The sequence below is a fragment of the Molothrus aeneus genome, chromosome 7, assembly GCF_037042795.1.
Source record: "Molothrus aeneus isolate 106 chromosome 7, BPBGC_Maene_1.0, whole genome shotgun sequence".
In the NCBI taxonomy this organism is placed as follows: domain Eukaryota; kingdom Metazoa; phylum Chordata; class Aves; order Passeriformes; family Icteridae; genus Molothrus; species Molothrus aeneus.
Window position 1 is genome coordinate 32,465,734 of NC_089652.1, and position 16,436 is coordinate 32,482,169.

At 42.2% G+C, this 16,436-nt stretch overlaps 1 protein-coding gene across 1 annotated transcript; it reads left to right on the forward strand.

The window, feature by feature from the left end:
• Positions 1 to 1,406: 1,406 nt before the first annotated feature.
• Positions 1,407 to 15,932, forward strand: UBXN4 (UBX domain protein 4). The gene is made up of 13 exons (XM_066553865.1): positions 1,407 to 1,538; positions 6,924 to 7,026; positions 7,865 to 7,893; positions 8,710 to 8,828; positions 9,426 to 9,591; positions 10,013 to 10,115; positions 11,628 to 11,682; positions 11,845 to 12,009; positions 12,828 to 12,955; positions 13,658 to 13,760; positions 14,096 to 14,227; positions 14,553 to 14,761; positions 15,318 to 15,932. The coding sequence occupies exons 1-13, from the start codon at positions 1,460 to 1,462 to the stop codon at positions 15,454 to 15,456; spliced, it is 1,530 nt and encodes a 509-aa protein (XP_066409962.1). The 5' UTR covers positions 1,407 to 1,459; the 3' UTR covers positions 15,457 to 15,932.
• The last annotated feature ends 504 nt before the right edge of the window (positions 15,933 to 16,436 follow it).

A 16,436-nucleotide genomic window follows, 5' to 3' on the forward strand; every position in this document is an offset into this window, starting at 1 on the left:
CTAAGGGTGTTTTAGAAGAGCTCAAGAGCAGTGTTCTGTCCAAAGTGTAATCATCAGAGCACTTGACATCAACTGTGCTGTCCCAGTTGCTGTGAAATGTCTACCAAGGAGTCCTCCTGCCTTGCTGGCTGTGCTGCCAGTCCCTCACAAAGCCTGGGAGCACGGGGGATGTCCTGGCTTCACCTCCTGCCTCTCGTGGAGGATCTCTGCACACCATACTCTTATTTTTATTCTATTTAACATGGATTTGTGTCGTTTCCTCCATCACTTTCCACCCACTTTCAGGGTGGGCGCTGGGGCAGGGATGCCCGTGGCCATCAGTCCTCCAGCCCTGGGTGCAGGAGGTGCCCCTTTTTCTGGCAGCTACCTCACAGAATCATGGAATTGTCAGGGTTGGAAGGAGCTCTGGACATCACCCTGTCCAAGCCCCTGCCACGGCAGGGTCACCTGGAGCAGTGACACAGGAAAGTGTCCAGGTGCACTTGGAAAGTCTCCAGAGAGGGTGACCCCACACCCTCCCTGTTCCACCCCCAATGTAAAGCTCTTCCTCATGCTAAGGTGAAAATCTTTGTATTTTAGTCTATGCCCATTGCTCCTCATCCTGTCATGGGGCACAACTGAAAAGAGTCTGGCACCATCCTCTTGGTATCTGACTTTGAGATACTTATAATTCTATTTGAGTATTTATTCTGCATTACAGACTCACACAGTCAACTGGTTTAGAAAAGACCTCTGAGATCATCGAGTTTAAACTGACCAAACACCACATCAACCAGGCCATGGCACTGACTGCCACATCCAGCTTTCCTTCAAAGACCGAGAGGAACCGTGACTCCACCACCTCCCTGGCAGCCTGTTCCAATGTCCAGACACCCCTTCTGAGAAGAGATTTTTCCTGATGTCCAACCTAAACCTGAGCTGGCGCAGCTTAAGGCTCTGCCCCATCGTTCTGCCGCTGGTTCCGTGGGAGAAGAGCCCGCCTCACACCTGGCCCATCCTCCTGTCAGGGAGTTGTAGACAGCAGTACGGCCCCTCTGAGCCCCCTTTTCACCAGGCTGAGACGCCCCCTCAGCCGCTCCTCACAGGACGTGTATAAACGAGATCCCCTCTCAGCCTTCCCTTCCCTGGGCTAAATTCGGGCAGCTCCCGCCGCCTCTCCTGACGGCCCGAGCCCGTTTCGCAGCGGGAGAGCGCAGGGGCGATGCCCTCCTGCGGAAATACTCCAAGCCCTGCCTGAACCGCCAAGATGGCGCCGGGCTGAGGGGGGCGGGACCCGCCACCGCCCCCCGCGCGCCATCGGGGAGGGGGCGGGCGGGCGTTGCGCGTGCCGCGAGCGGAAGCCAATCAGGGGGCGGCGGCGCCGGGCGGCGCGCGCAGGCGCGCGGGGGGCGGTTGGCGCGGCGGCGGCGCAGGCGCGGTGCCGGTGTCGCTGAGGGCGGCGGGTCCCGGCGGTCCCACGATGTGGTTCGGCGGCTCCGTCCCCGCCGCCATCGCCGCCGCCAAGGAGCGCAGCTCCGTCTTCGTCGTGTTCGTGGCAGGTACGGTACGGTACGTCCCGGGGCCGCCCGCCGCCCCCACCGGCGGGGCCCGGCAGCGCCTTCCCAGCCGTGTCCCGCCCGCCGCCCCTCCCGCCGAGCGGGATTTGTGCTGTGTCAGCCCCAGCCCGCGGTGTCGGTGTCCGGCCCCCGCCCGTCCGATGTGCCGCCGTCCCTCCGTTCTGCGCTCCTGCACCCGATTCTCGCCGGTGCAGCTCTCCGGGCTGCTCGTTGTGTTTTGTTTCCGTTCCTCGTACCGACAGTGCGTGTTTCATAACACCGTAATTGGAACCTGCGGGAATTCACATCGTCTTGTGTATGCTGCCTTTCTCTATGCAAAAAACATGGGAAGGAGGGACACAGTCTTGAGCTGCGCCAGGGGAGGTTTAGGTTGGATATTGGGAGGAATTTCTTCCCAGAACGGGTGATTAGGCATTGGAATGGGCTGTCCAGGAGGTGCTGAGGTCCCTGGGAGTGTTTAGGGAAAGGCTGGACGTGGCACTCAGTGCCGTGGTCTGGTTGACAAGGTGGGGTTTGGTCATAGGTTGGACTCGATGGTCTCAGAGGTCTTTTCCAACACGATTGAAGCTGATCTTCTGTGATTAGACAAGCTCTTTAACTTATTTTTGAGCTTTTCCGTATCTCTGTGTGCGTTGTTTCTTAAGATTTTACTGTTGCCTTAGGTGCTCGTGGTTTGAAGGCTTTCAGATGCTTCATGAAACAGTAACAATGTTGAATGTGTGACTTACAGTTGTTCCCTTAAGAACTATTGAACTGTGGGACTCACGTGGCTTCAAGAAGTTCACTCCCAAAGGGGATGTGAACAGAAAAGTGCAGTTAAATTCCTTTAACACACGTCTCCATGTGCTTGGAGAACAGCATTTTCTGCTGGATAGTAAACGTACTGATAGAAATCAAGGTCTGGTCAGAGCACAGATTGGGCTGTGTTGGAGTAAGGGACGGGGTGGAGCAGTTCATGAAGAACCTCAGCCCTTGAGAAAGAATCACATTGCACAATTTGGGAGGGATCCCATGCTGGAAAAGTATGAGGAGTCCAACCCCTGAGGAGGAAGGAGCAGCAGAGACAAGGTGTGAGGAACTGACTGCAGGTGGGGTGGGGAGGAGATTTGTTTTCATTTCCCCTGATTCTGCTCTGATTTTTGATTACTAATAAGTTAAATAAATTTTTCCCCAAGTCAAATCTGTTTTGCCTGCAAAGATTACAGGTGAGTGATCTCCCCCTGCCCTTATCTCTTCCCATGAGCCTTCCATGACATTCTCTCACCTGCCCAGCTCAAAAGGGCAGTGACAGAGGGTCTTTGGTGGGCCTCTGAGTAGTTTCAGCTTGATACATAAATCAGGGAGAAATGCATGTTGTAACTTATGTCCAGTATTTTTTATGAAACAAAAGTTCTGCACAAAATGGGGCCCATTAGATTCTGATGTTGACTAGGTGGGTGTAGGAATATGTAGATACACAGGGGAGATACATTTATGGTTGCAGGGATGTAACCTAGTTTTGTCACTGTGTGTGCTGTGAGGATTTGTTTTGTTTGTTCCTACGAGCCCTGGAAAAGGCAGAGCATGACTTCAGCCAGGCACATCTCTGAAATGGAACAGTTGGAGAGTTCTGCCCACATCTGGTCCACCCTGGGCACCGTGGGATCAGGGCAGCTGATCCGTGGCAGAGCTGATCATGGAACTGTTCTGTTACATGTGCTGGGAAAGGCAGCTGGGAAGCCCAAGAACTTTCTCAGTGTGTGTGGAAGCAGCTGTGTTTGAAGGATGTGGAGTGCTGGAAGAATAGTCTGGTTTTGTGTAGCAGAGGTTGAATTTGTTGTTTGGGTAGAAACACGTTTCAAACTGCACAGTGATGGTAACTTTGAGCCTTTACACCCCACACTTCCCACCTGGAGAGCAGGCTTTCAGCAGTGTTTGGTTCTGTACACTTCATCCAATAATATCTATGGAAAAAACATAATGAGAGAAGTTAAAATTGTGTTGGGGCAGCCATTGTGTAGGATAGCTGTTAGGTACAGTTGACCAAAATTAGGAAATTCTAATTGGACAGATATGTCCATCTGTGTTTGGTTTCCACCACCATCTGCCTGTCCCTCTCTCCCTCTCCTCTGCACTTCACTTACATTTTCTCTAGAAAATGAAGAAATAGATTATTCTTTCTGGTTCCAGAATATTTTCTAGTCAAGCAAGTAATAATATGGTTATTTATGTTAGAAATGAGGTGGCATTTGTGATTGTAAGTGTACATCATTCGAGCAGGTTTCTCCTAAAGGCTTTTTGCTTGCAGCCATAATCCCAGCATTTTGAGCTCAGTGTTTCAAACCTTCATGGCACATTCTGGTGACAGGATGGTGTAAGAGCATTAAAGATGCCATTGAACTCATGGGAAGTTGCAATAAAAGGGGTTGCTCCATTCTCCCCAGAGAGCATGAGGTGAAGCAGGTCTGCCTCAGAAACTGCTTTGAAATATTGAGGTGAGAAGTTGGGGGGCTCTGGACACGCCAGGTAAGGGGGTTGTGACTGGGGAACACACGAGTTATTTGTGCCATGGAGTAATGGCCAGCAGCACCTTCCCTGTGCTGCTGCTCAGGGAGAGGATTCCTGACAGTGCAACAGGTCTGGCAAGGCAGGTGCCCCCGGGCATGGTGTGAAGTTGTGGCAGGGGAGGTGCAGGCTGGATATCAGGAAAAGCTTCTGGCCCCAGAGGCTGTTGGGCAGTAGAATAGGCTCCTCAGGGAAGAGTTCAGGGAGAATTTGGAAAATGCTCTCTCTAAATGTACATGGGAGGATTTTTGGGGTGTCCTGTGCAGGGCCAGGAGTTGGACTTGATGATCTTTGTGGGTCCCTCCCAGCCCAGGATATGTTATGATTCTTTGAACATCCCTGGTATCTTGTTGGTAGCTGTTCTGCAGATGATTTTGTAGCCTACAGAGTTAAAAAGCCTTTGATCCTTTGAGTCACTAATCTAAACTTGGTAGTTCATTTGATACAAAACCTCCTCTGACTGAGGTGTTGCAGATTATTTTGTATCTTTCCAAAGGTTAGACATGTTCTGATCATTAAAATACCAGGCCAACTCATAAAAAGTGATTTTCAGAGTGAAAAAATGAAAGGGTATGTGTGTGACAATAAAAAGCTTTAAATTAAAATGTTTGCTCAGTTTCAATGTTTGTAGAAACCTGCCTCCTTTTGTTCATAACTTTATTATTTGAATAATTTTTTTTACAAAATGGTGATTTGCTCACATAAGCTGTTTGTTAGTTATTTGTAGCCAAGATGTATCAAGGCACTTTGCAAGTTAAATAAGTGAAATACTGCAGAGGAGGAGGAGGTGAGTGGTTTAATGTCCTGGCTTCCTGGCATTTCCAGAATGGCAATCCTCTCTTACTGAGTAGTTATGAAATGTTGGACATGGAGAAGTAAGTTTGGCTTATCTCTCTCCTTCTGAAAGGAAAACACTTCCCTGATAACTGTGTGCTGAGGAGAATTAAAGTCTTCTGACAACCTGTGATGGTTTTGAGTTAGCTCCTCATACAGGAAGTAAATTATTGCAGAAGAAGAGTCTTGTCCAGTATGTGAATCACTTGAGAGATGATTGATGTTTTCCCTATATAGATTTTCCTGATCAGATTTAAGAGATGAGGAAGTGTAACTGTGACTGAGTTGTTTACAGATCATTTCACTAAGTGAAATAGAGTGATGTTTTTGTTTGAGAAACAAGAAATCTGAGAGGTTTAGGATCCAGAATTCTAAGGCTGTTGTGCTGGCTCAGTGTTTAGCAGAATTATGAATTATGTCAAGTTCTGTTGCACTTGACCTCTTGACTTTTCTGATGTTTTTCCTGTGACCTGGCAGTTTTGAATTCAGGATATAATTACAGCTACAAACTGTAATAAATGAACCCTAACCCCTAAATGAGAAAGGGTTATCAAAACAAAAAGATGTATGAGAATAAGCAACTGTTCAGTGGGCAGTGACAATATTAACATCATGGCCCAGAGCTTTATAAAATGTGAGCTATCAGCATTTTCATTCAGTCATCTCTCAGACTGTACTGTGAGCAGCCTCTGCCATGTTTGTGTCTTTCAGCATTCTTTTCTCTCCAGCAGTTGGCTGTGTGGAAAAGTTAGTGTTAGGCAAGTATTTAGATATTTTTAGTAGCCTAATCAGTTGAGCACATGTCCTTGTGAAACAGTGTGTGGGGAAGCAGCTGCCTGCCTGTGAGCATTTGGAAACAGGAGAGGAGGCTGAGCTGCTCTGGGCACAACAGCTGCATTGACCACACTTGGAAGCACTGCACTTATGGCAAGAGGAAAGGTTCCCACGTAAAATAGCCTAAATATTTGCTTGCTTATGCAGAAGAATAATAATAGAGGTAGATACTTTCTTACTTGCTCCAGTAATTTCCAGGGAAAAACTGAGACATGTGGTTGAAAACCACTTTTCCAAAATTGTATTTTTGATACATGCCCCTGTGAGAGGCCTTGTGACCAGATAGCAGCACTTCACTGGGAGATGCCACATGTAACTCCTGATCTTTAACAAGTCAAAAATATTGCATGGAATGGCAACTGGGATGAAACAAACAAGTGGTTTGTTGTTGTCACTGAATAATGGACTGCTATACTTCTATACTTGTGACTTGGATTCTTCATTAAGACTGCAGTCCATTCCAAGCTGCTAGGAAGTAATACAGATTGAAGATAAAGAAATGGTTGCAGGCCAGTGTACTTGTTGAAAGATGGTTAATATTCATCAGAATCTATTTATTAACCCACACCCTCACCAAACTGGTGTTTTAGGACATAAATGTATGATTGATCTGTTTCATCTGATTAAAATAACACCTCTGAATCTTTGGCCCCTGAACACCTTTTCAGTTCCTCTTATCCAAGTAGCTCCTCTGCATTTGTTATTCTTGTTCTGTGCTCCTCACACCTTTTCCTCTCATCATACGGTTACTGTTAATGTCAGGAAATGGAATACAAAACTAAGTTATAAATAATTTGCAAATAAATGTTTCTTGGTTTGGGGATTTTTTTTTTACACTGTCAAACTGTGAAACCTTACCTGCTGAATTATGTATTTACAGGGAGTGAAGAACATAGTTTTACCTACTAGCAACTGATGTACTAATATATAATTAAACTTATGAGGGGCAAGCAGAACATAGTTTTGACATATCAAAGTAAATGAGCTGGAGTGAATTGTCTCCAGATTATTAAAAATAATAATTATAAACTGACTTGAAAATAATCCCTAGAGCGTTTTACAAAGGTGAATCCAAGGGATCGAAGGAAAGGTAAAATCAGGGCAGAAACAGCAATTTGTGGTGGGTTTAACTCATGTGTGTGCTGTGTCTTGCAGGTGAAGATGAACAATCTGCTGAGATGGCTGCAAGGTGGGAAGACGAGAAGGTGACTGAAGCTGCATCAGATGGTTTTGTTGCTATTAAAATTGACACCAAAAGGTTTGAGCCTATTCTAATTCTGTCTCTTATACAATCTTTCATTGATAATGATGACAGTAAGAGGCTTTTGAAGTCCTCACCCTGATTAGGAGGTAGTGTAAATACAGGGTTCCAGAACAGAAGTGAATTCAGTACTCCTGGAGTCCCTAAAGCCTGAGAAAATGTTAACATTTATTCTTGTGTTCTGCACATACTCATTGAGTATTTCAGACTGTATTCCAGTACTAGTAATAGAATGCTTGAGGTTGCCCTTTCTCAACTGGAAGAGACACAAAAATGCTATTAAAAATGCAAGTGCTAGAGGCAGTTCTTCATTTGCCAAGTTACATAATGAATTAAAAACCTTTCATGAATTCAGAAAGATAAAAATCTGTAAAGCCCCAGAGAAAATGTGTTTGCCTCCATTGTAACACATAGAATGGAGAAGCATTTAAGCTCCTGGGTAAATTACTCAGCTATTTTTGTTAATGTTTGTGTTCCAGTCCATGTACACAAAGTGCACTGACATTTCCCCAAATGGTATTATTTTGAAATGCTCTATAGACATTTTATTAGATTTACTACATTGAAATGCTCAATAGACTAGATTTCTTTTTCCTGACTTGCCTTTTAGCACTGCTTTCCTAATTTTTATGTAGTCAACTGTGACAACCAAGGATTGTCACCATGTCAACACTTTTGCAGAATGTTAATGATAAGATGCAGTGCAAATTTGCTTTTAGTGTTCTCTCAAGTATTTAAATAGTTTTGTAGGACAGTTATTTTTATGATGAAAGACTTAATCTGAAGTTGTTGCAAAATGATTGCTACTCCTAAATGAATCTTTTCTTTTAAACAGTGAAGCATGCCTGCAGTTTTCTCAAATTTGTATCCTTTGAGATCTGTTTAGATGCTACATTATGATTACAGATAATTGCTCTTTACAAGTTAATACCCTTCTTAAGACAAATACTTACAAGCAATGCTATTGAAAATAATTATTTTGGCACAAAACTATGCAATAAACTGTGTTAATAGATACCATCTGTGTATTCAACTAGCTGTCAGTTATTAGAGAAAGTGAGCAAATTGGGTTTTTTTATGTTAATCCTATGTAATTCTCTAAATAGAAAATTATCTAAAGCTTTATGTAATCTAAATAACCTGTTGGTCCTACTAATCAGCATTAGAAAACAAACAAAAAATGCTTTAAATTATGAGCTGGGGCTCAGAGGTTCAGAGGAGGGGGAATAAACAGTGGCCTGGGTTCTGTCACATACCCAGGTGTGAAGCCAGGTAAAGCCCTGCCTGCCTCAAGGAGGTCACTGCTTACAGCTCATTAATTCTGTGTGATCCTGGGAATTCTTAACTTGCATATCCTCCATCCTCGGGAGATTTCATTACTGTCTACTTAAGATGTTGTCTGACACTAAAACAAAATATTCTCAAGTCAATGCATAATCAGTTGCCTGAAAAGCTGGAGAAAAATACTTTGGCTTAAACCAGTAAAAAGGAAAGTAGAAATGCTTACCAGTTGCATGTAATGTTTGCCAGCATCTTTTTCTTTCTTCCTCCCCCATCCCTGGCTGCTGGTGAGCAGCTGGGGATGAGGGCCCTGGCCTAGAAGCTGCTGTAGGCAGGTCTGCTTTGCCCTGTCACTCTGTGTCAACTCCTGCCATTCACTGCCCTTAACTTCCTGTGCAGATCCCGTAGTGTGCGTCCCATCCAGCTTTTTTATAGGAGACAATGGAATCCCTTTGGAAGTTATTGCTGGCAGCGTTTCTGTGGAAGAGCTTGTTACCAGAATCCATAAAGTCAAACAGGTAATGCTGACAGGCTGGATCTTCCAGGTGGAGCTGGTAATGCTCAGTTCAGTGATGGCCCTGGGCCTCAGCTTGTGCCTTTGGAAGTTACTGGTGGAAGCAGAACCAGTGAGTTACTGGTTCTGTCCTTCCAACAATAAAATCTGCAACCTTGGGTTCAGCACACAGGTTGGAAGCACTGTGCACATGTGCTGCATTAATTTTTGTTTGGTTTAGATCACCTCTGTAAATAAACCCACGGTACTGGAGAAATGTGTCAAGAGCTCTAAACTGGAATGACAAAATGTGACAACTCACCTTTAAGGGGATTACTCTTCAGCTTATAATGTGGTTATGTAATATTGTTCTGTAATGTGGACTTATAAAGTTATATACAAATGTAGATTGCTTTATCACTTTGATTTCAAGTGCAAGACTAAAATTAGAAAAAAAAATATGAAATGCATGATTGTACCATACTCAACAATATGTGGTAATTCTAGTTTTATAATTTCAGTAGGGCTGATTCTTCAGTAATAATTCAGTCTTGACCTTTTTTTAACCTGTGAAAAATATTTGAACTTTCATAGACTTCATTCTCTCTTCCCAATTTCTTAGATGCACACAGGGAAAGGGCGGCCTGTGGAGAACGGCAGTCAGGCATCTGCTCCCTGTCCCTCCTCTCAGTCTGATGGTGCTCCAGAAAATGCAGAATCCAGAGCAGGGCTTTGTAACTCTGCTGAGGCTCTTATGCCTGAGACAATAGCATCTTCTGCTGGTAATGGTTAGTGTTCTTGCCACCTCAAATGGCACCTCATTTGCTTTGGAAATGGCTTTTCTTAAGTTGTTACATGATGGTACATAAAAGGATACATATTGAGCAGACTCACTGAAGAAAAACTTGGGATATTCCAGAAAGCTTTGTGCAAGTCTAGAGGGAAAGATAACTTGTCATTCTGCTTAGTTTTAAGGAGGAATCTTTGGTTTATAACTCAATAAAACTGTGTATGCTTTCCTGAAAAAGGGTTCAGTTAAAGAGGTTTTTGGCTTAGTAACCTGAAACCGGATTGAGGGAGAGAGTCTAAGTAACAGAACCCTGTATGAGATATCCCAGTTGAAAATTGTGGCTAGCAGTGAGCCTGATAATTGTTATGATAAGAAATGCACCTTTTCTTTTTTTCTTCTTTCTTGTAAATCCCTTGAAGATGAAGCAAATTCAGGTGAAGCAAACCAGGAAGCAACTAATTCTGCAGATGAGCAAGCAAATGATGCTCAGCCTGTGAATGATCTTACACTCAAAGTAGAAAGGCAAGTCTTTTTTGCAGACTTCTTAATCTGTTGTATTTGTTTCTCAGGAGGCAGTTTTGTTGGGTTTTGGGTTGGTTTGGGGTTTTTTTAACAAACACATTTAATTACAGGATTTTGGTCCTTCATCTGTTGTCATCTGGCAAATACTGGTGGTCTTACTTTCTATTACATGTCTCTGACAATACTAGGGCTGATACCAAATCAGGTTTTTAATTAATATAATTCCTCATGTTCTTTGAAAGAAAGGTAATCTGGAAAACTGTAAGTGTTCACCTTTGATATAACTTCAATAGAGAGAATACGTTTGCTGCAGGTTCTTGAATTAATTGAAACATTGAACTCAAAGCAATGGAAACTGGTGCAATAAAATGCCAACCTAGGTTTGTATAGAGATGTCATCTTATTTCTTCTTGTTGGTTTGGTGACTACAGTCATTGAAAAAGTCAGTGGAATCCTATTCTGAGGCTCATGTTTTGATCAGTGAGCAGTAATGACTTGAGTTCAGTTTTTTGAAGCCTGGTGATCAGCAACACCTGGCTCAAAACATGATTGATTCATCATTAATTGTTTTTAAATATGGGATATTGTTTATAAACTTGTTTTTAGTAAGTAATTGATACTTGAAATAACCTGTCTAAAACCATAACACATGTTTAGAAAATAGGAATATTTATAATACTAGAATATATTTTAAATCTTTTTCATGCTTATTTTAGTTTTCTTCTAAAGTTATTAGACAAGAGGTATATTTTTTACTTACCACTGATAAGGCAATGCAGTAAACATTTTAATATATTTATCAATGTTCCTTTTTAAATAATGCATAATTTATCTACAGCATTTTTTGCAAGGGGGAGAAAGAGGCCAAGCTCTGTGGTAATTACCACTTTCTTTTGAACAGCTACCATATGTTTTTCTGATTATGAGACTTTTGACTTTGGGTCATGCCTGCCCTTTTCCCAGACTTCAAATATGTTGGAATTTTATTGTCAATCTGTATTGAGAATTTACTTTGTTCTTTTAAGTTAATCTTTATTCTGAGGCATTTTTCTGGATAGCTGAGACAGATGCATCTGCATCTATGTCAGGGCTATATATTACTTGTGTTCCATTTTAGGAGATGATGTGCAGAATAAACCAGATGGCTTAAATAGCTAAAAAGAGACTGAGATTTAGTGTTTCTGTTACCATAGATCATAAATAGTATTTGCTTATTGTATATCTTCATAAGTTGATTCAAGAGTAAGAAAATGTAGGAATCTTCATTTAATGAGTGGAAAAAGGACAAAAGGAATATGTTAGAAGAACTCTGCAGTGAGAAAGGAGGTGGTGAAATCACCACTGCCCTTTGCATGGAAGGTGCACCCACATGGGAATGAATCACTGCTGGTACACGAGCTATTAGCACAGTGCTACAGCTCATTTTCATGTGTTCTCCTGGGCTTGCAAATGCTTCATTAACATTTGAAAATACTGCAATGATACGACTTTTCACTCTATTCTTAAATTCAGGTTAACAAAAAAGCTTGAAGAAAGACGAGAAGAGAAAAGGAAAGAAGAAGAACAGGTAACACAAAAGTGTAAAACCCCTTGCAGTTGCAGGTTTGTTTTTTTTAACCCTTATTTGAATAAATAATAAATAATTAATTCCACCTTACACAAACATACTTCAGTCTTTTCTCTTTCCCAAGGTAATTTTGTGGTCCAATTTTTATATCTCTTTATTCAGAAAGAAATTAAGAAAGAAATTGAAAGAAGGAAAACTGGTAAAGAAATGTTGGAGTACAAAAGACGACAGGAAGAAGAACTGACCAAACGTATGTTGGAGGAAAGGAACAGAGAAAAGGCAGAAGAGAGGGCTGCCAGAGAGCGCATAAGGCAACAGATTGCAATGGTAAATTTTGCATTTTGGAAGAGAGTTTGCTGCTTCTCTCTCTCACAGTGTGCTAAAATGATAATTTTTCTCATTTGCTGAGGCTTTGAAAGATTATTCATTTTTCCATTTGGAATCTTGTATAGCCTTGTATAGTAACAATTTTTGTGTTTGGGGTTTATGTTTTTTTATAGGAGACAATGGAATCTGTTTCATTTTATACGCATTTCCTGCGTATAAAATGAAACTTCTGCTTTCATCTTCACAATTCTTTTCTATATGAACAAACATTTCTGTCATATTGCTTGAGCCTAGTGGAGAATTATCATATAACTGTAAAAATAATTGCAATTTAGGCATGGTGCTAAAAGACAAGCATGAGGAGTATTTAATTGTAGAACATACACAAGAACACTGCTCTCAGAATGGTGAGGAGGATTATTTTCCAAGTTAGTATATATGTGTGTGTGCATATATGGATGTAAACAGTAAATAACAACTGAAATTCTTCCTCATTATTAGGTTTTGATATAGAACACTCAGAATTGCAGTTGTGTAAGGTTTTTGCCTTTATCTTCCCTGCTGTGTTGAGCTTGCATGGGAAGATATCTATTAACAACTGGTTGTGGGAAGTGACTCAGTGAGAAGTGTCATCTTGGCTAATGACACAAGATTGTGCAGTTTGGCACTGAATAATTCTTTGCAGTTCCACTGTCTTTTCTCCATATGGTCTGTGTGTATCTGTGCAGTTGGTTCACGAGTATAGATCATAGCTGTCTAATGAATGTTAAGCAACAAGTTATGTTAACAATGAAGGTTTCCCTTTGATCCTTCCACAGGATCGTGCTGAGAGGGCAGCTCGCTTTGCAAAGTCGAAGGAAGAAGCAGAAGCTGCAAAAGCTGCAGCTCTTCAGGCTAAACAGGCTGAAATAGAGGCCAGAAAAGAGGCAGCTCAAAGGGAGCGAAGGTGAGTTGCAGTAGAGACACAAGTGTGTATTTTGGGGGAGAGAGATAAAGAAACTTTTTTACAAGAGTTAATATATCTCCTCATCTCTGGTTGCCATGTTGAGCTGTTTAAATAGTGACATTAAAGGTAGCTGTTTACATGAACGTGATGCTCTTTGAGAGCTCTCATCTTTTTGACATTCATGATCATGAAACACTGACCACCTTTACTGGTGTGTTATTTTAGTTAGATAAGAGCTGTTTTGTGTCTGAGCTTTGATTTAAATACCAGTATAATGGAGCTTGCTGGGGTACTAGATAAGGTGAGAATGCCCAAGATTATGCCTGGACAGAATGACTGGATAATGTCAGCACTGCTGGGAAGCTTGGTGCAGATCCAGGGGCTGTGTGTGGATGGCTTGGATTCAGCAAGGCTGGGTTGAAGCCATCAGCTGCCCATGTCAGAGCTGTCTCCTGCTTTGCCCAGCACTGCTGGTTTAAGAATTATCCAAACCTATGGGAACCTTATATGGAATTGTGGAAGAGATCCATTGAGATCAGCAGGTGGTTTTCCATTGTGAATTCAATCTTACAACCCTTCTGCACTGCCCTGGGCAGGATGACTGTCCCCCTCTGCCACATTTCAGTAGTACCAAGCTCAAGGCCCAGGAGCCTTTGTCTGTAAGTGTTCATGTCCTGACTGACCCCAATACCTGTCCCGCAGTGCAATAGCCAGGATTCAGTTCCGCCTCCCCGATGGATCTTCCTTCACCAACCAGTTCCCATCTGAAGCACGGCTAGAAGAAGCCAGGCAGTTTGCTGCACAGGTAGTATGGGCATTTTGTTTCTCAGCTATGTGCTGATTAGGATTTGTTGAGCCTCAAGTAGTTGTTATGGTGGTGGAGTTGTCATCAACTCCTTTCCCTAATGGGTATTTGAAGGGAGTTTTAGCAGCCTTCTCCAGTGCCACCAAGTGCCTTTGGATTGCTGCAGTGTGTCATTAGTAAGATATAGAGAAAAATGAACAATATTTCATCTCTTACTCTGAGGATGATTGATAATTTGATACAAAACTCTTGCTAAGGTATATTCAGCTGGCAAATAAACAGTTGTTTGAAAATGAGCAGTTATAAATCAAATGTTTTCTTTATGTGCTTCGCAGACGGTTGGTAACACTTACGGCAATTTTTCACTGGCGACAATGTTTCCCAGGAGGGAGTTTACCAAAGAAGATTATGGAAAGAAGTTACTGGAACTCGAGTTAGCACCCAGTGCTTCAGTAGTGCTGCTGCCGGTAGGTGCTGGGTTTTGGCGTGTCTGATTTTTCAAACAGCAGTACAGTAGCTGGATACTTGCTGTTAGTTGGCCGTGATGGTATTGGGCTTGAATTTGGGGATTTTCTTTGTCTAAAGATTGCAAAATTACTCTAGTTTTTGTCAGGACTGATTTGGAGAAATTTCTCTGAAGCAGATAAATGGTGGCATAGACACTTGTCTAAGCTGTAACCAAAGTTGTTTTTTTGTGTCTGCTGAGCTGCTTAGAAAGGATGTGTGAAATACTCTGTCTACAAGAGCAGGACTTTTAACACCTGACAGGTTTGCTTGGTGTGTTCATGACAGGCAGGAAGACCTGCGACTTCTGTTGTTCAGGCTTCGGGCAGTGATCTGTGGAAGTTCTTGGGCACAATCCTTTACCCCCTCTTAGCGGTTTGGAGATTCATTAGCAACTTCCTGTTTACGAGCCCACCCCCCTCACAGCCCTCTGTGAGATCAGCTCATCAGCAAGAGCACTCAGCTCCCTCCACGTCGGGCAGCCTCGAGCAAAGCAGGTAAGGCAAAGCGTTTCAGGCAGCTGTTTCTCGAGCCTCTTGCTGCAATTGCTTTAATCTTGTAGTTGGGAACTGAACTTCCAATTACACAGTAGGAAAAGCATTGTCTCGCAGTTATTTATGAATAGGGAATTCAGCTGTAACTACAAAGGTGAGCTTCACTTCAGCTGATACTGTTTGGAAGGTAAAAATGAGATATCAAACTGTTAGGGGATGGTTGTTCAAGAAACAGAAGCAGATGAAGTCTGGTTTTGACAGGTTTTGTATTGCCTAGAGAATGAGATCTCCCATGTACCAGGAGAGCTGCTCAGCTGTTTCTGGTGAAGAAGCCACTTATTGCTTCAATGACAGGGAAAATGAGAGTCTGCCACTCTGTCTGACTGCTAAGTGACAAATTTTCACCTGGGTATTGCTTCCCAAGGAAACAAAGGGTTGAAGAAAACTATTCTTGAGGATAAGAGAAGGATGGATGATTTGTGTTTATTGCAGTTGTTGCTTCTCTTGTGTAATTATTACTGAGGAAACTGTCAAACCTCACTGTTCTTTTGTGCCCTAGGCAAGCAGTCAGGAAACGAGTAGTGGAAAAGCGGGGGGAAGACTTCAAAAAAGAAGGCAAAATATATAGACTGAGGACTCAAGATGATGGAGAAGATGAAAACAATACTTGGAATGGAAATTCTACACAACAAATGTAGTTTTGAGTAACTGCAGTTACTATCTGGCTGCTTTTTTTTTTCCTTCTCTTATTTGATCTGTCAACTAAAGCTTCTGGACAAGTGGGGCTTATTTTCCACTGACTGAATTACTTAATTCTTATTCCTGGTGGATTATGGAATAAAGTCACTTATGCCAGAAAAATCAAGTGGGTGTAGGTGAAACCTAGTAAAAAGACTGAAAATCTCCATCAGCTTTCATAAATATTGCCCTATGCCATAGAAAGGCACTTTTTAATCTATAAATATTCTGCTACATAAATTTAAGGGCCAGATATATTCATATGAAGGTCATGGTAGACAATGACTGATTAAAATGAGGGTTTCAGAAGCACTATAAGTAGCAAATCACGTAACTAATTTATGTTTAACTTTTTTCTTGCTTCTGCAACTGCAAGCAAAACCTTGTAGTTTTTAATTGCCTAAGCACTCAATAAACTATTTTCCAGAAAACATGACTACCTTGTGAAGTTCCTCTGATGTGCTGGTGTCACAAGGGAAGCAAGCAGGATCATGCACTGAAATTTAAAATACAGCAGACAAACATTTTGTTCCGGTTTAAATGACCTTACTGTACACAAAATAAAGGAAAAAGGGGGTGAAAATCCAATCTGTACAGTAGTTGCAGTATAGCAGTTTTCACCAGGAGAGACACTAATTTGTCTTAAAATTCTGAGAAGCAGGAGAACTTCCAGGGGTCCTTTCAGAACTGTTGATGATGATGATGAAGCAAGGACAGATGCCAGCTGATGTTCAGAATCTTTATATGCAGACAGGAACAACCAATTTTACTTTGGTCTTTAAGAAATCAAATCAGTAATGCCCATGGACAAAAGAGACAGTTAACATAGAAAAATAATTTTCCTCCCCCTTTTTAAATTGGAATGAAAACAATACAATGCTGGGAGCCATCTCTGAGGCAAGACAGAAAGCTGCAATACTGCAAGCAGTAGTTCCTTTTC

Excerpts from the sequence above, each read along its gene's own strand:
- UBXN4 (XM_066553865.1), top strand. The coding sequence starts at position 1,460 with ATGTGGTTCGGCGGCTCCGTCCCCGCCGCCATCGCCGCCGCCAAGGAG. Across the intron at positions 8,829-9,425 it reads GAATCCATAAAGTCAAACAG|ATGCACACAGGGAAAGGGCG; the intron begins GTAATGCTGACA and ends CCAATTTCTTAG. Across the intron at positions 14,228-14,552 it reads CTTCAGTAGTGCTGCTGCCG|GCAGGAAGACCTGCGACTTC; the intron begins GTAGGTGCTGGG and ends TGTTCATGACAG.